The sequence below is a fragment of the Zootoca vivipara genome, chromosome 5, assembly GCF_965207765.1.
Source record: "Zootoca vivipara chromosome 5, rZooViv2.hap1.1, whole genome shotgun sequence".
NCBI lineage: Eukaryota > Metazoa > Chordata > Lepidosauria > Squamata > Lacertidae > Zootoca > Zootoca vivipara.
This window is the reverse complement of record NC_142588.1, coordinates 91,326,945-91,349,060: the sequence shown is the minus strand read 5'-3', so window position 1 is coordinate 91,349,060 and position 22,116 is coordinate 91,326,945. Positions and strand designations below refer to the sequence as shown.

The 22,116-nt window shown below is 49.3% G+C and overlaps 1 protein-coding gene, 2 non-coding genes and 1 pseudogene across 4 annotated transcripts; all 4 read left to right on the top strand.

Annotated features, from left to right (window-relative positions):
- Positions 1–4,858: 4,858 nt before the first annotated feature.
- Positions 4,859–19,213, top strand: LOC118093957 (matrix metalloproteinase-23-like). Of its 2 annotated transcripts, XM_088669286.1 has the most exons (9): positions 4,859–6,282; positions 6,987–7,114; positions 9,079–9,215; positions 12,689–12,856; positions 13,521–13,685; positions 15,298–15,411; positions 15,587–15,719; positions 17,989–18,090; positions 18,924–19,213. In XM_088669286.1, the coding sequence occupies exons 1-9, from the start codon at positions 6,130–6,132 to the stop codon at positions 18,955–18,957; spliced, it is 1,134 nt and encodes a 377-aa protein (XP_088525412.1). In that variant the 5' UTR covers positions 4,859–6,129; the 3' UTR covers positions 18,958–19,213. The 2 variants fall into 2 exon arrangements, with proteins under 2 accessions (XP_088525412.1, XP_034989716.2); XM_035133825.3 differs by having other exon boundaries at positions 4,860–6,282; positions 17,989–19,213.
- Positions 19,214–19,644: 431 nt separating this feature from the next.
- On the top strand, positions 19,645–19,763 carry LOC118094098 (5S ribosomal RNA). The gene has a single exon (XR_004693716.3). It is a non-coding gene; the product is annotated as a 5S ribosomal RNA (ribosomal RNA).
- Positions 19,764–20,430: 667 nt separating this feature from the next.
- LOC132592227 (5S ribosomal RNA) lies at positions 20,431–20,549 on the top strand (annotated as a pseudogene).
- Positions 20,550–21,662: 1,113 nt separating this feature from the next.
- On the top strand, positions 21,663–21,781 carry LOC132592213 (5S ribosomal RNA). Its single transcript, XR_009557686.1, has one exon. It is a non-coding gene; the product is annotated as a 5S ribosomal RNA (ribosomal RNA).
- Positions 21,782–22,116: the final 335 nt, after the last annotated feature.

Genomic DNA, 22,116 nt, shown 5'->3' with positions numbered 1-22,116 from the left:
CTGTGAAGTTCTTGCCTGGTGCAGGGGATTTCTGGGAAGTGTTCTGCCATGCACTCTCAGTTCTGTTAGGGAGCCAGCCAGACCTGTTGCGCTTTATCTTACCTCATAAGAATAGCATCAATTTCACACTGCAGCCCACCCCTCCCTTCATAACCAGTGATTGGTAGAGGTGGAGAAGAGGTCTTTTGAGTAAAGGGTTTGTTATTACTGTATCACACTGATTGGAGTCATATCCCGCACATGTTGAGGTTTTTTTTTGGAGAGAGTCAGCCTTGGAAGCATTCACTTTTGCTCAAATGTTAGTTTTTGCTTCACTATGGAAATCGGTCAATAACTTTCTCAACAGTGGAAACTGCCTATAAAAACCAGGCAGCCTGCAGGGCATTCTCTGGACATGGCCAGAGTGAATTCTATTGTGCCACATTGCAGTCCTGGACCCTGCAAAAAATGAAACCTTGAAGAGGAGTTTTAGTCACTGCACCTGGAAAAGGGTTCTCTTCATATAACTTTGCTATAGGGCAGCCTTCTCCAACCTGGTTCCCTTTGGGCTCTGATGCAGGCTGCTTTAGTACCAGCTCAACCTTCCTATTAGTATTTTGGGATTTAGTGGCAGTTCACTGAGCCAGTCCACCTCCCCTGCTTTTTCAGGCAAGCCAGAAAGTGGATGCTATCACTCTGCACATTAGGCTGTGGCGTGGAGGTGTTCCTTATGTTGCTGTCGTGAATGGATTCTGGATTCTGCAGCATCATAGAAGGCTCCAGTTGACAATGTTTTGCTGCTGTGAAGGAGCTTCACCACCAGGGGGATTTATGCTCTGTGAAGCCTGCCAGCGCTCTTTGAGCAGTGGGTGGTTGCGCATGCTTCTCTTAGTCTCTCATGGCAAATCTAGCCTGAAAGGTATATGGCATATTATAGGTGATTGGCAGATTACAGGGGAATAAATATCCAGGGTATCGGGTCAAGGCCAGCTAGCGTGGACAGAAACAATGTGATTCATCTCACTGAATGCATCAGCCTATTTATGGGGGTCCCTTCATAAGCCACTTGATTTTGCAGCAGGCTTACCCTGCCAAGGGCAATGTCAAATGCCTAGCAGGCTACAATCTATAGCTGACTTTGGCTAGTTGTCAGAGGTGCCCAATGAATGGCCAGACAGCTTGTGGATTGCAGTGGTCATGCCAGAAGAGGAAAGCTCAGTAAAGTAGAGCCTGCTTATCTTTTGTTACACAACTGCCTCATAGAGTAGGCCAGTTAAGTCCAGTCGCGAACGACTCGTGGGTTGCGGCACTCGTCTCGCTTTATTGGCCAAGGGAGCTGCCGTTTGTCCGCTCCACAGATAGTTTTTCCGGGTTATGTGGCCAGCATGACTAAGCCGCTTCTGGCGCAACGGAACACTGACACCAGAGCAGCGCATGGAAACGCCTTTTACCTTCCCATTGGAGCAGTACCTATTAATCTACTTGCACTTATGGTGTGCTTTCGAAGTGCTAGGTTGGCAGGAGCTGGGACCGAGCAATGGGAGCTCACCTCGTCACGGGGATTTGAACCACTGACCTTTTGATCAGCAAGCCCAAGGCTCAGTGGTTTAGAGCACAGCGCCAACGGTGTCCCTTTTGTTGTGTCTTTAAAAGGGTAAAGGGGCCCCTGACCATCAGGTCCAGTCGTGTCCGACTCTGGGGTTGCGGCGCTCATCTCGCTCTATAGGCTGGGAGTCAGCGTTTGTCCGCAGACAGCTTCCGGGTCATGTGGCCAGCATGACAAAGCTGCTTCTGGTGAACCAGAGCAGCACACAGAAACACCGTGTCTTTACCACCTAGTAATAGCTGCCTCTACTTCCGTCTCAACTCCTAGCCCACCCAGATGGGAAGGAATACAGGGGTGCCCTAGGAAATACTAAATTCCTGAGACAATGCACCCTGTGTTTCCCAGCCAAATCCCTCTCGCTATGCACAGAACCAGTCTACTGCACCCTGTCTTTCCCAGAGATCAGAGCACTTGATGCTTTTTTACGCTCCTATAGCCTGAACCTAAGTGGCTTAGACATGTGGGAGATTCACTAGATTCCCAGATTTTGGCAAACGCACACCGCAGACCCCAGTAGCCAAAGTATATGAAGTTTTATGAATAATAGAAGGAAGGGAAGAAGGCAAAGGGAAAAGCCAGGTTGTTTGTTTGTTTTTTAAAGGGAGTGTTGTGGCTGAAAGCCACCTATCCTGACCTAATAAAAACTGGCTTCTCAGACTATTCACAAGCATTATAACATAGATGGGCATGTTCTGATGGTTGAGGGCAGATGAATGGACCCCAGTAGTAGGGAGGGAATCAGCAGACCCTGATGCAAGGAGCAGGGAATAAGGCAACAACCCAGATTTAAAGGGCTTTCTCTGGCACACTGGTTTGAGTGGTCAAAAGGAGACTGGTGTCATTCAGAGCCTGTGTCACATTTGATGCCTTTGGTGGGAAGGTGCTAGATGCCCCTTGGGGCAGATGGACCTGCCAGACAGCAATGGAAGGGCAAGAGATCAGGCTCGCTCTCTTTTTGTCACAGTGATTATTATAGAGCTCTATGCCGGGGAGACCCAAATTCAACTCCCCACACATCCATGAAGCTCACAGGCTAAGTTAGACTAAAAGTAACTAGCCCAATCTAGTGACCATAAGTATAAAAGGGATGGGGAATATATTGATGTACTCCGGCTTGAATTCCTTCCAGGAAAGGCAGGATATATAAATTAAATAAAAACAGAATCCAATGACTTCCTCACCAACAAACTGGCAATCTCACTTCCAGGCTCAAGTGCCTTTATTTACGTTTTCATGCTGATTAACTGTTAGCATCAGAAAGAAGTTGAATAAGAACAACTAACCACTTCAGATCCTGAAGCTGAGGCTCCAATACTTTGGCCACCTCATGAGAAGAGAAGACTCCCTGGAAAAGAACCTGATGTTGGGAAAGATGGAGGGCACAAGGAGAAGGGGACGACAGAGGACGAGATGGTTGGACAGTGTTCTCAAAGCCACTGGCATGAGTTTGACCAGACTGCGGGAGGCAGTGGAAGACAGGAGTGCCTGGCGTGCTCTGGTCCATGGGGTCACGAAGAGTTGGACACGACTAAACAACAACAACAAACCACTTCAGACTTGGTCCCCTGCTTACAGTGAACCCTTAGTAACTTTCTTAAGTGCCAAACTAGGAATAGGCTAATTTCATCCATCAAAAACCTGTTTTTAGTATTAAGCACCAGAAAGTTAATGCAGGGTTCCCATTATTTCAAGAAGTAAATATCCAGACAGAAAAGTTATTGAGCTTTTGGGAAGGTCCTGCCATGGCTCAGTATCACTAGCAAGGTTTCCTGCTACTCCTGAGTGGGGGAACAACTTTTAGGCACTTCTGCAAACTTGGAACTTTAAATTTAGCAGGGCTTGTGCACCAGATGGAGATGGGACTCTTTCCTTCCTTCCTTAAAAAACAAAACAAAAAACGTCAATTTATCACAGCTCCTCCATAGCTCCTATATTTTAGGTCTGGTCCTAACTCCACTATGATGAGTTCTCAGTCATAGGAAGAAGCCTGGAAGTCATAGGAAGCCTGGAAGAAGAGGAGGTGGGGTTAAAACAGTGCAGGAAACGAGAGGGGCTTTAAAAAAATAGCAAATAATGCCCTCCCCACCTCAATGCAGATTTCAACCAGAGTTTTGCATGCAGGCCAAAGCAGCACAAGTCTTCACTTGTCTGTAGTGTTGATTCTGGCCTTGGCAGCTACCGTATTCTGGGACACTAAGAGGCACTGTGCAAATTCAGAGTAGGAAATGGCAGGTCTTTGCTGAGGAAGAGGGGCTGCACCAAGAATATGCTGCACTCTCCAAAAGCTGCTGGCTGGGGACTCTGCTTGGACGTCTGCATGTGGCAAGTGCTTGCACGGGCTGAGAGAGTGAACATGGGGCACTGCCCCTGTATTGCACCAAAGAACTCATCCATCTGTCAGTGACTGGCAGTGGCTTTCTGGGTTTTCAGTCGGGAATCTTGCCAGTACTGCCAAGAGGTGCCTTGCATTGAATTGAGATCTTCTGCATGCTTAACACTAAGCTCTACAATCCTTTCCTTCCACGCGACTGAGGTTTGCTGGAGGACAGCGCCCCCTTCTGTCCTGATCACAGCAGCGTCGATACTTGCTAACTGCTAACAGTTGCTTCCCCCTCCCCTTCTAAGGTTTTCTTTGGCATGCTTGAAGCTCTATTGCTGGTTCTTCCAACAGTAACCCCATTTGGTTTAGCCCCAGAGCTATGTCTGGAAAGGAGAGTTTTGTGACAGTTGGAGCACGGCCAGTAGTGAAGGCCTGGCAACACTAATGTGTGGATAGGCCTTGCCAGACTCTCCCTTTCCCTTCAGACAGGAATAGCAGCAGGTAAGATTAAGGAGGGCATCACCAGGGCTGCAGGACAAGATGCCTCTCATGCCTGGGAGGGTGGGATAAGATGTACTCTTTGCATGAAGAATGGTGACCAAAACACTTAATTCAGAAGCGAAACAGAATTAAGGCTGTAAGCTCAGTTCCATCTACGTCAGTTTTGCATAATGCATGTTCTGCTTTTTTGGAAACATTTTTGTTCGTGGTGCTCCTGTTCCAGCCCTCTTGCACCTTCACCCTTCCAAAGCCTTAGTAGTAGTAGCAGTAGTTGTAGTAGTAGTAAAAAGGTAAAGGGTCCCCTGACCATCAGGTCCAGTCATGTCCGATTCTGGGGTTGCGGCGCTCATCTCACTCTATAGGCTGAGGGAGCCGGCGTTTGTCCGCAGACAGCTTCCGGGTCATGTGGCCAGCATGACAAAACTGCTTCTGGCGAACCAGAGCAGCGCACGAAAACGCTGTTTACCTTCCCGCCGGAGCGGTCCCTATTTATCTACTTGCACTTTGATGTGCTTTCGAACTGCTAGGTGGGCAGGAGCTGGGACCGAGCAACGGGAGCTCACCCCATTGCAGGGATTTGAACCACCGACCTTCTGATCAGCAAGCCCTACAGGCTTCCCCAAACTGCGGCCCTCCAGATGTTTTGGCCTACAACTCCCATGATCCCTAGCTAACAGGACCAGTGGTCAGGGAAGATGGGAATTGTAGTCCAAAACATCTGGAGGGCCGAAGTTTGGGGATGCCTACCCTAGACTCTGTGGTTTAACCCACAGCGCCACCTGGGTCACCCAGGTGTAGTAATAGTAAATAATTTATGCCCTGCCCATATGGCTGGGTTTACCCAGCTACTTTGGGCAGCTTCCAACAAAATAGTCAAAATATAATAAACCCTTCCCCCCTTTCTGACCTTGCTGTACAGCTTTCTCCTCTTTATCCCTTTTCCTGTGTTTCAGCACCAAAAATATTGCAGCAACAGATGAGAAAGGGTGGCAGCTTTAAGGCTGTAGGGAGGCAATAGAGAGTTCTATGCTTGGTCCGCCAGAAGGTTCGTCAAGCTCTGCAACCTGCCACATCTCGGAATCTCAGCCAATACAGCCAACAGCTTTCTGTTGTTTTGTTCCTGACATCTGGTATTCAAAAGCACCTTGTCTGCACAGGTCCCAAAAGGCTTTTGCGGGTAGGCCCATCCTCTCTGGATTTGACTGAATCTATCAAGAAAAGAACAAATACAGTAGTGGCTGTCACCACACTGGCTGTGGCAAACTGTGGGGTGGTCCCAGCCTGGTGGTTGAGCATCTGCTTGGCATGCAGAAGGCCTCAGAGTCAACCCCCAACATCTCAAGGGAGGGCTGGCAAAGATTCCCCGTCCGCAACCACAGAGAGCCATCGCCAGTCCGAGCAAACACTCCTGGGCTGGGTGGCAGCTTCCTGTGTAATTTCATACATTCGTTGTGCCTTTGTGGTTGCGGTGCCTAGGAACTGGGATGTTGGCGGTTCTCTGGATTGTAGGGAAGAGATGGGAGTCTGCAGCTGGAAGTTCCAGCAGGCGCCTGCTTTTGTTCCTGTGTATTTTGGACAGATGGATCCAATCTGGCGAGGCTGGGGGCTGGCTGTCTTGCGGCAGCAGCAGGGGCTCCTTTTTGCAAGGCTGGACATCTTCATGGGGTAGGCGGCAGCGATGGGCGAATCCTAGAGGCGCAGGACGTTGGCAGGAGTGGCCTCCATGCAGAGTTCTGGACTTCCCTCAGCTCCGAGACCCCCTGTGTGCCCCAAAATGTCAAAGTGGGGCTGGGCAGCAGCAGTAGCCGCTGGAGCAGCAGTTGTATTTGTTCTGTTGCCTGCAGCTCCTTGGATTCTGCAAGATGTGGAGGCAGAGGTGAGTTAGGGGGGCTGTGCTTGGCAAGGGAAGCTGATGGAATGTGGTCAACAGGAATTGGGGGGAAGGAATTTAGAGGGGGGGTCTCTTCGCTGCTAGATCGGAGCAGCTCTCTACAGAGAGGAAACCATTGTCCCTGGAAAGGGGATGCAAATGAAACAATAACTCCACTCAGTCAGGTTCATGGTGGAGGGAGGAGAGGTTGCAAAGACTTTTGCAGGGCAATCCTAGGCATGCCTGCTACTCAGAAGGAAGGCTTACTCCCAAGTGAGTGTGCACAGGGCTGCAGCTTCCAATTCCTTCTTCCACACACACTTCCCTCCCCCCCCCTCCCTGGTAGCTTCTCACAACCCCCTTTTCCTGGACAGCCTCAATTTGTTGGAGTCAGAGAGGTGGGAGGCTCCCAAACAGTAGGCATAGCTGTCAAGTTTTCCCTTTTCTGGCGAGGAAGCCTATTCAGCATAAGGGAATTTCCCTTTAAAAAAAGGGAGAACTTGACAGCTATGACGGTGGGTGAGGAAGGTGGGTGAACCGACCAGGAGGAACAGCATTTGCATAGCTTGAGGTTAAGGGGAGTAGTGTGTGTGAGAGGGGGTGGGTGGGAGAACATGGGATCCTCCAATTTTAAGACTAGAATGGGACTTTCAGCTGGAATGGCTCAAAATATTTGCTGAATGGCCTCCCCTGCCCTTGCTTTTTTGCAGGGGGACGAAGCAGCCAAATCTGTTGTGGCTTCTGCTACTTGGCAACCCAACAAAGGCTTGGCCAGAAGGAGGCGCTATGCAATCAACCCTCTAGGCTACAAATGGGACCATGTGAATCTGACCTACAAGTGAGCATGTTTAATTGGGGTGGGGAATCAATAGCCTGGTTATTGCAGGCTTACTAAATACAGTTTCACAGGGCAAGTTATTGTTATAAGAATTTTATTTTTGGAGCTGTTGTGTTGCTCTGTACTACTAGATTTGATGCTTTCCATCTCTGCTTGACAACTGGACTACCTCTCGGTGGGGCTCCTCCAGACAATCTGTTTTTTGAGCATTCATCCTGATTTGCTTGTGCAAAGCTTCCATGGGGGTTTAATGTTGTCCGCTGTTCACTAAGCATTTGTTCTGATTGGTTTTCAGGGAAGTTAAATGACAATGAACATTTGTTGTCATTTGCTTTTGTAGCAGTTATACATCTTATCATCAAACTATTTCACCTCTTTTATTCCATTTCTCCATCACTTTCCTAACTGCAAAAATTCATATTTTAAAAAGTGGATTTTTTTGTGCCAGAGTGTGGGAAAAAAGTGAGCCAGGAAGGGCTGGGCGATGGGCTCCGTGGGGTGGTGAATGCTTCCCTCTGTGAGGGAGTCTTCCCAGACCTGCTTAAAGAAGCTGCTATTAAACTGCTTCTTAAAAAACCATCTTTGGACCTGGCCAATATGGCCAATTATTGCCCATTTTTAAATCTTCCAATCTTGGGCAAGGTGATTGAGCGGATGGTTGCTGAATAACTCCAGACACACTTGGAGGATGTGGACCATTTAGATCCCTTCCAGTCGGGATTCAGGCCTCATCATGGGACTGAAACTGCCTTGGTCACACTGGTTGATGATCTCCGGCGGGCTAGGGAAAAAGGTGAGAGCTGTTTCCTAGTTCTGTTGGATCTCTCAGCGGCCTTTGATACCATCGACCATGACATCCTTCCAGACCATCTAGAGGAGTTGTTATACAGTGGTTCCGCTCCTTCCTCCTGGGCCATGTCCAGAAAGTGGTGTTGGGGGATGAGTGTTCAGACCCCTGGGCTCTCACTTGTGGGGTGCCTCAGGGTTCTGTCCTCTCCCCCATGCTTTTTAACATCTATATGAAGCTGCTGGGAGAGATCATCAGGGGGTTTGGGTTGGGTGTTTATCAGCATGCGGATGATACCCAGCTCTATCTCTCTTTTAAATCAGAACTAGTGAGGGCAGTGAAGGTCCTGTGTGAAGGTCTGGAGGTGGTTGGAGGATGGATGGCAGCTAACAGATTGAGGTTGTATCCTGACAAGACAGAAGTATTGTTTTGGGGGGACAGGGGGTGGGTAGGTGTGGGGGACTCCCTGGTCCTGAATGGGGTAACTGTGTCCCTGAAGGACCAGATGCGCAGCCTCGGAGTCATTCTGGACTCACAGCTGTCCATGGAGGCGCAGGTCAATCCAGGGCAGCTGTCTTCTAGCTCCATCTGGTACGCAGACTGAGACCTTCCCTGCCCGCGGACTGTCTTGCCAGAGTGGTGTATGCTCTAGTTATCTCTCGCTTGGACTACTGCAATGCGCTCTACATGGGGCTACCTTTGAAGGTGACCTGGAAACTACAACTAATCCAGAATGCGGCAGCTGGACTGTTGACTGGGAGTGGCTGCTGGGACCATATAACACCAGTCCTAAAGCATTTCAATGGCTCCCGGAGAAAGAGAGGTGAGTAGCATCACCAAAACAATACTGGTGTCTTGAGCTGATTAATCTGTTTAGCACAGGCACCCCCAAACTGTGGCCCTCCAGATGTTTTGGCCTACAACTCCCATGATCCCTAGCTAACAGGACCAGTGGTCGGGGAAGATGGGAATTGTAGTCCAAAACATCTGGAGGGCCAAAGTTTGGGGATGCCTGGGCTAGACTGACCCTTTGAGGATTGTATCCTCCCTACAGCGCCCCCTGGTGGAAGAACCTGCTAGCAAAATAGTTTGAAATCAGCCCAGTCTTCCGCTGCTCATAATGTTCCTGGTTATGCTTTCCCCCATGCTTGCTCTCTGTACCTCTTTCTGGCTGCAGGATTGTACAGTTCCCCAGCACCCTCAACAAGGCAGACACCGAGCGAGCCATAGCGAGCGCCTTTCGCATGTGGAGTGATGTTTCTCCCCTCAGCTTCCGGCGCTTGGCCCCTACCCAGCTGGCAGACATTACTATAGGTAGGAGCTGCAGTATGAAGCCATCCCTAATGCACGATTATTGTCTCAGGAATATGTTGCCCAAGATGCGTGCAATTACACACCAGTCTGGAGGGGCTACTGCTCTAAATCTGCCCATCACCCAATTCCCTTACTGTCATTCATTTTCCCACCAGCTCCCCTGTCATGGTAGAGAGCAGTTTAAGAGTCGCTTTTCATATTCCAAGTGGTAAGTGAAGTTGTTGCTTCTGGAAACGGTTTCGAGAAGCAGGTAAGATCCTCAGGCTCTCCCAGCTGCTGCATCAAGACAAAGGCCCATCTAATCCAGCATCCTGCTCTCGCAGTGGCTGAATAGATCATATAAATGTAGAGTTGGAAGGGACCCGGGGCCGCCCAAGGTTTACCTTGCCTGGGCTGGTTCACTCCAGTGGAGATCCCTCTGTGGGCTGGATCATGCGTGCACCCGCGATTTCCGGTGTCTGTGTCTGCGCATGTGCAGATGCAATTTTTGGCACAGCGGAAGCAAGGTCCTGCGCTGCGCTGCGGTGGTTTAGCGCAGTGGGTGGGAACTCACTGAATGGGTGGCTCGGTTCAGGGGCAGCTCATGGGCTGGTTAAACGACCCTCGTGGGCCGCTTGTGGCCCATGGGCCTTAGGTTGCTGACCCCTGATCTAGTCCAACCCCCTGCAATGCAGCAATATGCAGCTGTCCCATACATGGATCGAACCTGCAACTTTGGCGTTATCGGCATCACACTCTAACCAAGTGAGCTGGTTAGGCTGGTGCCTATGTGAAGCCCCGAGGCAGGACCTGAGGGCAACAGCAACTGGCATTCAGGGCCTTACTGCCTTTGATAGGGCAGGTATATCCTAGAAGGGGTTGAGATCTTCTTGTCTCCAAGATCTATCTCTGCATATCACATATGTGACTGTAGTGGCGCCATTTTGATTTTTATTCCACATGTGAAAATGTTCAAGGTTGGGACTGCCTGGAAATATTAGAAAGTGCCTGTGATGGTGCCCAGATGCAGTGGGTTGGGCTGCCTTGTTCTCCCAGATGTGGATTTAGCTCAGCACAACTGGTTCCCTTGCCCTGGGCAAAGTGCTGAGGCAAGTGCCACAGGGCCTTGCAAGTATGACACAAGGCATGTGCAGAATGGAAGGCGAGAGGGGGACGGGGGGACACGATGACCAAATTTTGACCTTGCACAGGGTACCGCTGAAATTTGAAAGACTGAAGTCCGCTCCTGGTGCTTCTCTAGCTCCCCGCCCCCCTTTGCTACTGTTTTAACATCTCTTCCAAGCTGCTTCTGGCATAACCCAAAGAGCGGAAGAGAGACTTCCCCTGGCAGATTTATTACATCTGGACAAGTTGGAGAAAGTTCAAAGGAGCTCAGCAGAGATGAAAAAGGCAGCAGAGGGAATGGAAGACACATGGAGAGAGGCAGCAGGAGTGGGATTTATTTAGCCTGCATGCAGGAGTGTGGGAGAACAAGAGAAAATGTTGGTCTAAATGGGTGGTTGTTACTTTAAAAGAGGGGCTGTAGGAGAATGACTTGTGTCTTGTGTTTCTGAAGGGAGATTTGGCAAACGACAAATATCCGACATAAAATAAGTTGGGGATTCGTAGCCCTGTTTTAGTTCAAGGAAAAGGTTTGTAGAGGTTGCCAACACGTTGCCTTCCAAATGTTGTGGGCAACCATTCCCATTGCCACTGGCAATGCTGGCTGAAGTGGATGGGCTGTGGGAGAATCATGTAGTCCAGCCTCCTGCAATGCAGGAATCTCAACTAAAGCATCCCCGACTGACAGTCATCCAACCTCTACTTAAAAACCTCCAAAGAAGGAGAATCTGTTATTCACATTCTTTTATTCTGTGAATTCTATAGTGAAGAACGAACGCGACTCATTTTACCCCATTATCAAAATTCAAACCCTTGCAATATTATCTGGAATTCTCCCCCGAAACATTACATAAATTCCTTTTGGAAGATTCTTTGAGCTCAGTATCCTATGCTGTGGCCAAATTTTGCACCTTAGCTATTAAAAAACGTAAAACTCTTTTATTGAATAACATATTATAACAATTTGTCCTGCCCTCTGACGATGATATTGCTGCTACAGTTTTTAGTTAAACCTCTTATTTTTTATGGTGTTTTATTCCTCCGGACCTGTATTTTAAGTACTGTACATTTAATTAGTATATTGGCTGTTAAAACCCCATATGAGTCATTTTTATTGTTTATGTAGAGAATTATGCAGAATTTCTGGTTTGATATGCTGGCTGTTTGCCGTAATAAACACTGACTGACTGACTGACTGAAGGGAATCGGCTCCACTGTCGAACAGCTTTTACTGACAGAAAGTTCTTCCTGATAGCTAAGCTTGGTAGAGCATGAGACTCTTAATCTCTGGGTTGTGGGTTCAAGCCCAGCAGAAAGTTCTTGCATTGCAGGGGGTTGGACTAGATGACTCTTGTGGTCCCTTCCAACTCTACAAATTCTAAGATTCTATGTTTGCGGCAGTGGCCCAAAGGGCCACAATCAATGCGATAATGTGCACCCCTGTAAATCCTTGAGTGTGCTTCTAATGGGGAAGTTATGGTAGCCTGTCACTTTAAGAAACTGCTGATTTTGCAAGTTGCCCCCTCCCCAATTGGGGCAGAAATACAGCTAGTATGTAAATCACAAAGCTACAGCACAAAGCTGGAACTTAAGTTGCTACATGACGCAAATGGCTACACGTAACACAGGTTCCCAACATGAACACTAACACAATGTATTCATGCAAGGTCATAGCAGAACACGGTGGGAATCAGACCTTAGTCAGCAGCATAGCTGCCAAGTTTTCCCTTTTCTCGCGAGGAAGCCTATTCAGCATAAGGGAAAATCCCTTTAAAAAAGGGATAACTTGGCAGCTATGGTCAGCAGAAACAGCCAATGCTTATGCATTTGATTGGTCTAACAACTTAAATGAGGTAATGATGTATATGACTGGTGGAAATTGAAATTGAAATGCTTTGTTTGAAACTTTATAAATACCACTGCCCGGACCACTGGCCGGGGTTGAAACCTTTGCGGAGCTATCCCATTGTAACCTATTGCTGTGCAATAAACAACGTTGGACTCCTAACTCCTCTCGTTTCTGAGTTTTATTGGCGTAATCTCAGATAGGCTGTTTTCTGGCTTACTTCATGTTTAGTTGGAATCTCCTTTCTTGTAACTTGAATCTATGGGTTCGAGTCCTCACCTCTGCAGTTTATTGGATGGTATTAGATTGGCCTAGGAATGCTGGGAGCTGCTGTCCAAAATACCAGGTTGGCAAATCCTCTGCCAGGTTCTCTCTCTCTCTCTCTCTCTCTCTCTCTCTCTCTCTCTCTCTCTCTCTTCCTCTGCTTATCTTACCTTGCCGGATCGTTGGGATAAATGGCAGAACTTTACGGGAGCAAATGCTAGCAATAACCAAGCCCTCTGTCTTCTTGGCTACCGCCGAGCAGGTTTCTACACGTTCAACCACACCGACTGCTGGTTCTCCCCACTGCACCCTTGCTTCGATGGGCTCAATGGGGAACTGGCCCATGCCTTCCTCCCTCCCCGCGGCGAGATCCACTTTGACAATCATGAATTCTGGATTCTGGGACGCTCCCGCTTCAGCTGGAAGCAAGGTACCGTGCACAAAGTAGCGCTTACACGTTTGGGTGAGGGCAAGAGAGAGTATGTTTTTTGCTATGGGGTGGGGAGCCAAATGTGGCCCCCCCCGGCCTCTCTAGCTAGCCCTTGGAGAGGAGGCCATGCCCCCTCTTTCCAGACCACAACTTTGCATCTGCCTCAAATGTCTGAACTGTGATTTTGCCTCTGCCTTATCTGAACGGAAGGAGTCTATGTGTAGATACACTTGACTTTTGTGTGGCTTGAATGCACCTTACTGTACAAAGCAGGGGCCACATTCACCCCATGTTAACTCTCCAGTGGCCGCATCCAGCAGTGAATGTGGCCACTGGCTCTTGCACACTTACACAGACCCTCAGATACGCAGCCCACTTTCTGCCCCCATGCAGATCTGTTGAGGGGAGGGTTGAGGGCTGAAGTCTAACAACACCACTATTTCAAAATATTAAATGGTATATGCTTTTCAATAAACAAACATTTGGAAGCCTAGAGGTTCTCCATCCCTCTCAGAAAAAGTGAGACTGGTGCGATGTTGTTCCAGAGGTTCCTATAACTTTCTGCGTGGGCTTCTCTTTGGAGCTGGCCTGCGGAGATGCCAGGCAGTGGTGGCAGAGGAATTCCGGTCCTCTTCTTCTTTTTCTCGCCTTTTCTCTTTGGCAGGCGTCTGGCTGAATGACCTGGAGCAAGTAGCAGCTCACGAGATTGGCCATGCCCTGGGGCTCTGGCACTCCCGGGATGCCCGCGCCCTCATGCACCCCAATGCCACCTACAGTAGGACATGGCGCATTGGCCAGGACGACGTCTGGGCCATACAGCGGCTGTACGGTGAGGAGCACACCTGGCAGGCGGTTCCAAACCAGTAAGCTCCAACATCTGGTACCAGTAGACTTCCCCGTTCAGTTTGGGAGCAGTTGCACTGTTATAGGGCAACTGTCCTGTGCAGAGATTGTCACTCCTTTGCCACTCATGCCTCACCTTTTCTCGGGTGCTGAAACAGGATGGGCTGCCCCCGGTTCCACAATATGCATCCTACATAATATGTACGATAAGCACAGGGAGAATTCACAACAGCTGTTATTGGTGGTAAGAATATAACCCTCCTAGATTAGCTCTGTAGTGGGTTTGCTAAATTATACAAGCAGGCAGCTGTAGGCCAGAGGCAGAGAGAGTCAGCAATCCAGCTCACAGTCTTATGCAGCTGTTTCTGCTGTCAGAATCCTTTTGGCAAACTTTCCCAGCCCACCTCCAAACTCCAGTTCCGATTTCTGCCCGAATGCAAACTTGTTTCATCCCTCTCAGCCCTTAATCTGAGCCTGACTTTCAGTTCCAGTTGAGGCAGGAAGGGGCAATGCCTCTCTAGCTGGCCTGGGCAGGTTGACGGCCTGTTTTGGACTAGGTTGCAAGAAGCCTTTGAATAGTATGTCTACAACTCCTGTTGGGCCAGAACTAAAAGAAGGCACTTGTGAGGTTGGATGACCACAGAGGAGCAGTCATGCTAGCCTGTTTTAGCAAAAAAAATATTGTGGCACCTTACAGCCAAACAGGTTTATTATGGTTTTATAGACCATAGTCCACTTCATCCAATCCAGGATGGCTACGTTCTCTCTCCACTGTCAGAGGCTCTGAGTACCAGTTGCTGGATATCTCGAGTCAGGAGTTGTTGCACTCAGGCATTGAGACACCTGGTTGGCCACTATGAGAACAGGATGCAGGAGGACTTGATGGACCTTTGGTCTGATCAAGCAGGGTTCATTTTCTTATCTTAAGTTAAAGGTAAAGGTAAAGGGACCCCTGACCATTAGGTCCAGTTGTGACTGACTAGGGGGTTGCGGTGCTCATCTCGCATTATTGGCCGAGGGAGCCGGCATATAGCTTCCAGGTCATGTGGCCAGCATGACAAAGCCGCTTCTGGCAAACCAGAGCAGCACATGGAAACGCCGTTTACCTTCCTGCTGTAGCGGTTCCTATTTATCTACTTGCATTTTTGACATGCTTTCAAACTGCTAGGTTGGCAGGAGCTGGGACCAAGCAACGGGAGCTCACCCCGTCACAGGGATTCGAACCGCCGACCTTGTGATCGGCAAGCCCTAGGCTCAGTGGTTTAACCCACAGCGCCACGCAGGTGTTATATACACACAGGTGTAGAGAAAAACAACTTAAACACTGAGGGCAAGTGAAAATGAAATGTAAGGATTACATCAAAGCTTAAATGTGTGCAAAAATAAGAACTGTGAGTTAATCAACATTTGTAGTGAGAGGGGAAACCATTATCACTATTTAAGCCAGAGTTGATAGAAATGAATTTGTTCATAAATTTTAATTCAGCTCCTCTACTCTTGCAACTTGAAACCTCCTCTGCTCCCTGAAGCCAGATCTGTTTCAACCAGGGCATAGAGACAGCTGCTTTACGTGTGACCCCCCCCTCCTCAATTTGCAGGCTGTGTGGATGAGAAGAGGCAGTGCCAGCTGTGGGCCAAAAAGGGCTTCTGCACACACCAACGGCGAGCCTTCATGAAGAAGCACTGCCCCAGGATCTGTAATGCCTGTTTTGGTGAGACCAGGAGCTGCTTGCTGCTCTCGAACTGCAGCAGGCTCTCTGATTTTTTTTTGAAGGGGGGGGGAGTGAGGGTTTGTTGTGCAAGAGCTCCAAATCAGCTTCGATTATGTAACCTGAATTTGAATCCCACCCCAAAATAGCAACAGTCATTTCTGTCTCTTTCTTACAGAGCACCCCACGGCCACCACCGCCTCCTCCCTGCCTGTTCGGCCGTCGCGCGTTCACACCAGATACATCTCCAAGGGCAAAGTCATCACCTTCCGCTGTGGATTGAACTCTTCCAGGTTGCGCTTGCAAGCCAGGTAAGAATCCCTGTGTGTATTCTCAAGCAGACTGTGCAATAATGGCCAGTGCGGGAAATAATATTTGCCTCCTGACCTGAGCACGGTGCGTGTTTCTTTTAGAGCTCTGGAGGAGTAAGAAACCCTGTGTTTTCTCTCCCACCCTGCCCAAAGCCTGCAGCAATCCAGCCACTTGCCCACCTCCCTAACCCAACTTCTCTCTATGGCCAGTGGGACAGAATGGTGGGCCTGAAGTTGGGGTGGTAAGCAACGGGGTTGGAGGCAAGATATAGGAGAAACATCTCCCTTCACTGCATGCTGAGAGCACAGTCCGAAATATGTTCCGAAACATTTAAAGCAAGCAGCCTAGGAACCTTTTGTTATAAGAATTCTAAGGTCTCAAATATAAAATAAACGTTCAGAAATGTACAAGGCAAGCATGTGTCTGAAATAGTACAGGAGAGCAATCCTGAAGCCATTTTGTCTCTCCCAAACCATTTTGTATCTCCCAAATTGACCTCAATATATTTCTCTGCAAGGAGGGAGGCAATGGGGAAAGCCTTCCTTTTGTCTTTTTGCTTACAAATCCTGTCTTAAGGGAGTATTTGTGAATAGGGTGAGCCTGTGACCTGGATTCAGGAACTAAAAGTACACTAGTTACAGGTAGGTAGCCGTGTTGGTCTGACGTAGTCGAAACAAAATAAAAAAAGTCATTCCAGCGGCACCTTAAAGACCAACTAAGTCTACTTAGTTGGTCTTTAAGGTGCTGCTGGACTGAATTTTTTTTTAAAGTACACTATTAACCATCACAAAAGAATGGCCAGGCTACCCAGGTAAAGCAATCAGTGACCATTATCAGGTATCCTGGCAAACAGGATATCTGCTGTAGACTGCCTCCCATGATGTATTTGTGCTGTAGACCCGCCTCCTTCTGTGATGTATGTATGATGTTTTTTTGGGGTGGTGGTCTTGAGCTACAGGGTGGGCAATTTCAAAAGTCTATATTAGGGCTTGAACACCATTGTTTGGGGTTCCTCTCCTCCTTCCTGTGTGTAATGAGTGAGGACCCTGTTGCAACAGTTTAATAAAGATCAGGCTTACTAGCTGCTTTGCTTCTCAATATTCTCTGGTTGGCATCTGTTATTTTCTCCTACCGATAGAGAACCCCCCCCCCTAAGGAAAAAGGAGCCGTTCCCCCCCCATAACACTTTGTTCCCCCAGGGTGGCATTCCCCATGGGCTACATTCTGGCGGTGGCAAGGACTGAACCCCAAAGTGCCAGAGGCCAGACAGGAAGTGACCAGGGCACCCCCTTTCCCCACACCTTCCCCCCACTTGCATGGAATTAGGCCAAGGACCACATGGAATTTTGTCAAAGGCCACATGTAGTTCTTGGGCCACGGGTTGCCCACCCTTGATTTAAATTGATGGTACTCTCACACCCCTGCCAAACTTTATGCTGAGATTCATAGAATCATAGAGTTGTAAGGAACCCCAAGGATCATCGTGTGTAACCCCCCGCAGTGCTGCAACATGCATCCGTACGAAGATCGAACCTGCAACCTTGGCGTTATCAGCACCACGCTCTGACCAACTAAGCCAGGGGTCAGCAAACTTTTTCAACAGGGGGCCGATCCACTGTTCCTCAGACCTTTGGGGGGGGTGGACTATATTTTTTTTGGGGGGGGGGAAATGAACGAATTCCTATGCCCCACAAATAACCCAGAGATGCATTTTAAATAAAAGGACACATTCTACTCCTGTAAAAACATGCTGATTCCCGGACTGTCCGCGAGCCGTATTTAGGCGGCCTTAGTTTGCCTACCCATGAACTAAGCTAACTGGTCTTTGCTTGCTGTCACTTATGGCAAGTGTTAAGGTCTTATTGTTTAATAAGTTATTGGTTAATATAAGGCAAGGTCATTCACTTTGTAGGTCCAAAGCAAGAAGCTGTTAGCCTGCTCATCAATAAATACACAGCAATGTAGGAAAACAAGAGTAGCCAGAAGCTAAAGGGTGGAGTGTTTGCTCCAACCCGCAAGAACTGGAGACAATACTGTATTTAACTCACAATTACCAGTTACTGCAGTGAGCACCAGACCTCAACGTTACCACATGTGGATAAGTCCCTAATGAAACAAGACGCTGTTAGGTGACAGAATACATATGGGAGGGTAATCCCACATTTCCCTAGCCTGAAGTAGGGAAGTTTGCCACCCTAGCATGTGAAATGTGAATTGTGGGGCTGAGCTAGTCTCCTCCCTCTGACTCCTGCCTTTTCCCGCTTCCAGCTGGTATAAAGATGGGGAGCCGCTCTCTCACTCGCTGCCAGGCTTCGAATTGCTGCCCAGCCAGGACCTGCGAGTCGTCGCCACTGAGTTCAGCGAAGGGAGGTACGCCTGTTTGATCCGCCGCGGCAGCAGGACTCTCCGGGTTAATTCCTGGCAGATAAAGCTCAAGCCCAGAAGTCATTTGCCTCCCAAGATGGGCGCGCAGGGGAGAGCATGAACAGGAGCAACATTGTGTGAGGTGTGTTTATAGCCCTAGCTGGCTTGGCACTGCCCACTTGGACCAGGCATGGCATCTGCCACTGCAGCCTCTGGACTCGCCTGCTGTGTTGCCAGGTATCTTGATTTGGGAGGCCTTGTGGGGAGCTAACACTAACATGTCCAGAGTTTGGTACAGAACCTGGATGATGTGTTATTTGTCTTCTGAACCCACTGGGTTTTCATCCAGTCACATGCAGAGGCAATAGGTTGAGTGTTTGTTGCCCGGGGCCTTCTGCATGCAGAGCAGATTCTCTACTACTGAGTCTCACAGCTCTTGCCACTTAAAAACAACAACTGTTTAAACCAACATTATTCCAAGACCTGCAGCAGGTGTGGGGAACTTGTGGTCCGCCTGATGTTGTTGGGCTCCAATTCCCATCAGCCCCAGCCAGCTTGCCTAATGGTCAGGGAAGATGGGAATTGGGAGTCCAACAACATATAGAAGGCCACTGCTTCTCCATGTGTGTGCTGCTATCCCTGAGAAAAATTTCTTCATGTGAGTACACAGAGCAATCCCAAAGCCATCTAGGCTCATTTTGGAACCTTTCCCAATAGCTGCTTCACTCACAAATTCTTCAAATCCTGTTAATAGATAAACCTCTGCAAAACCGGCCTGGCGAGTATTTGTTAAAGCCAAAGCAGACCTATTGAAAGAGCATCTTTCTGTCTATCAATAGGTATTTACCATTTCAAAGGAATGGACCAGACTAGCAAGGAAAGACAATCAGAAATATGATCACCTATCTTGACAGACAGGAGACAAGCCACACTCTCAAATTTCTGTTGTTTTTCTGCCTTTTTCTGTGATGCTTGTATGATGCTTTTGGGTGGTCTTTAGCTAAGGGGCTGGGCAATTTCTAAAGCCTTTAAAAGTTATTACGCTCCTTTGTTCAGGTCCTCACATCCTTGCAAGGGCGGAGGAGACTTTGTTGCAACAGAAAATTAAAGATCTTCCTTTTAAAATTTCTACTGGTTCCTGCCTCCACTCATCTTTCTCTGACAGACTTGGGGCACACTGAGTCCCTTGATGGAAAGAATAATAATAATACCAATACTAATACTAATAATACTAATAATACTACTAATAATAATACAGTGTGTGGCTTATGGAGCACATAATTACTTGACTCATCTACACTCACACAATTTTGCACCAAGCTCTGGTGAGCGGCCCTCGGGTTTCTCATAAAAAATACAGTAGGCAGCAACTGCTGGACATGAAGTGCCCCACACGAGAGCTCCAAGTGGAAAGCAGCTGCAGGCCGTTTAGTCAAAGGCAGCCACGAATGGAGAGGAGCTACGTAACGTGAAAGGTGCATATGGAAAGCATCCAGGGCCCAGGGGGAGGCGCTTTCCCTGCGCTCTTGCTTATAGGCCGGGTTGGGAGGCTGGTGCAGTGTCTACAGCCATACTACCCTGAACACGCCCGATCTCGTCTGATCTCGGAAGCTAAGCAGGGTCAGGCCTGGTTAGTACTTGGATGGGAGACCGCCTGGGAATACCGGGTGCTGTAGGCTTTTGCTTCCTTTGGCCGGTCGGCGGCCCCGCTTTCAACTCTGCCCTTCCCCTTGCCGCCCGTTTCATGCCAGCTCTTTCAATCTTTCTTTTAATTTGCTTTCCTTCTGACCTGCACCTTTCCAACCTGCTTGCATGTGGAAAGCATCCATGGCCCAAACTGAGCTACGCCGAGAATTGCTAGGCCAAAGGCTGACCACCGGCAAATGTGCTTGCACCGCTGGAGAGCGCCAACTGCTGGACATGAAGTGCACCACATGAGAGCTCCAGGTGGACAGCATCCGCAAGCCATTCAGTTAAATTGTATTGAAAGGCAGCCACCAACGGGCAGGAAGTACGCAACGTGAAAGCTGCATGTGGAAAGCATCCAGGGCCCAAAATGAGCTAGACCGAGAATCGCTAGGCCAACGGCTGGCCGCCCACAAACGTGCTTGCACCACTGGAGAGCGCCGAGGGGCTCCGGCCGCAGCTCATTTGGGAGCAGTGGCCCTGCGCCGCCCTAAGGCCACCCCTTTGGCGTGGCGGGAGAAGCACGTGAGATAAGTTGAGTGGGCTAACCGCCGTTGGATGTGACGACTGGGCGTCGCCTGAGGATTTATTATACTGGCCGAGCGGGAGGCGCTTTCCCTGCGCTCTTGCTTAAAGGCTGGGTCGGGAGGTTGGTGCAGCATCTACGGCCATACTACCCTGAACACACCTGATCTCATCTGATATCGGAAGCTAAGCAGGGTCGCGCCTGGTTAGTACTTGGATGGGAGACCGCCTGGGAATACCGGGTGCCGTAGGCTTTTGCCGGTCGGCGGCCCCGCTGGGCACTCTGCCCCTCTACCTGCCGCCCACTTCGTGCCAGGCAGGCGCTGCTGTCTTCTGTTTCGATCTTTCGTTTATAATAATAATAATAATCTTCTAAAAGTCAAATAGTTACTTATTGCCTTGACATCTGCTGGGAGGGCGTTCCACAGGGCGGGTGCCACTACCGAGAAGGCCCTTTGTCTGGTTCCCTGCAACTTGGCTTCTTGCAACGAGGGAACCGCCAGAAGGCCCTCGGTGCTGGACCTCAGTGTCCGGGCTGAATGGTGGGGGTAGAGACGCTCCTTCAGGTATACAGGACCGAGGTCGTTTAGGGCTTTAAAGTTCAGTACCAACACTTTGAATTGTGCTCAGAAACGTACTGGGAGCCAGTGTAGATCTCTCAGCACTGGTGTTATGTGGTGCCGGCGGCCACTCCCAGTCACTAGTCTAGCTGCCGCATTCTGGATTAATTGCAGTTTCCGGGTCACTTTCAAAGGAAGCCCCACGTAGAGCACATTGCAGTAGTCCAAGCGGGAGATAACCAGAGCATGCGCCACTCTGGCGAGACAGTCTGCGGGCAGGTAGGGTCTCAGCCTGCGTACCAGATGTAGCTGGTAGACAACCGCCCTGGACACAGAATTAACCTGTGCCTCCATGGACAGCTGTGAGTCCAAAATGACTCCCAGTCTGCGCACCTGGTCCTTCAGGGGCACAGTTACCCCATTCAGGACCAGGGAGTCCTCCACACCTGCCCGCCTCCTGTCCCCCACCATTGCTTTCCTTCTGACTCGCACCTTTTGAACCTGCTTTTCTTTTGCAAGCCCCTGCCCCCGCCCCCTGCACCGCTCAGGGCGGTTTGGAAGCATTTGAAGTCACAGCTCATCTGAAGTCTATCATTGAGGCAGCAACTGCTGGACATGAAGTGCACTACATGAGAGCTCCAAGTGGAAAGCATCCGCAGGCCGTTCAGTTAAAGTGTATTGAAAGGCAGCCACGAATGGAGAGGAGCTACGCAATGTGAATGGTGCATGTGGAAAGCATGCAGGGCCCAGGGGGAGGCGCTTTCCCTGCGCTCTTGCTTATAGGCCGGGTTGGGAGGCTGGTGCAGTGTCTACGGCCATACTACCCTGAACACGCCCGATCTCGTCTGATCTCGGAAGCTAAGCAGGGTCAGGCCTGGTTAGTACTTGGATGGGAGACCGCCTGGGAATATCGGGTGCTGTAGGCTTTTGCTTCCTTTGGCCGGTCGGCGGCCCCACTGTGCACTCTGCCCCTCTACCCATAGCTACCAAGTTTTCCCTTTTCTCGCGAGGAAGCCTATTCAGCATAAGAGAAAATCCCTTTAAAAAAGGGATAACTTGGCAGCTATGCCTCTACCTGCCGCCCATTTCATGCCAGGCAGGCGCTGCTGCCTTCTCTTTCGATCTTTCTTTTAATTTGCTTTGCTTCTGACTCGCACCTTTCGAACCTGCTTTTCCTTTGCAAGCCCCTGCCCCCGCCTCCTGCACCGCTCAGGGCGGTTTGCAAGCATTTAAAGTCACAGCTCAGCTGAAATCTATCAAG

Excerpts from the sequence above, each read along its gene's own strand:
- LOC118093957 (XM_035133825.3), top strand. The coding sequence starts at position 6,130 with ATGCAGAGTTCTGGACTTCCCTCAGCTCCGAGACCCCCTGTGTGCCCC. Across the intron at positions 7,115-9,078 it reads CATGTGAATCTGACCTACAA|GATTGTACAGTTCCCCAGCA; the intron begins GTGAGCATGTTT and ends TTCTGGCTGCAG. Across the intron at positions 15,412-15,586 it reads GATCTGTAATGCCTGTTTTG|AGCACCCCACGGCCACCACC; the intron begins GTGAGACCAGGA and ends TCTTTCTTACAG.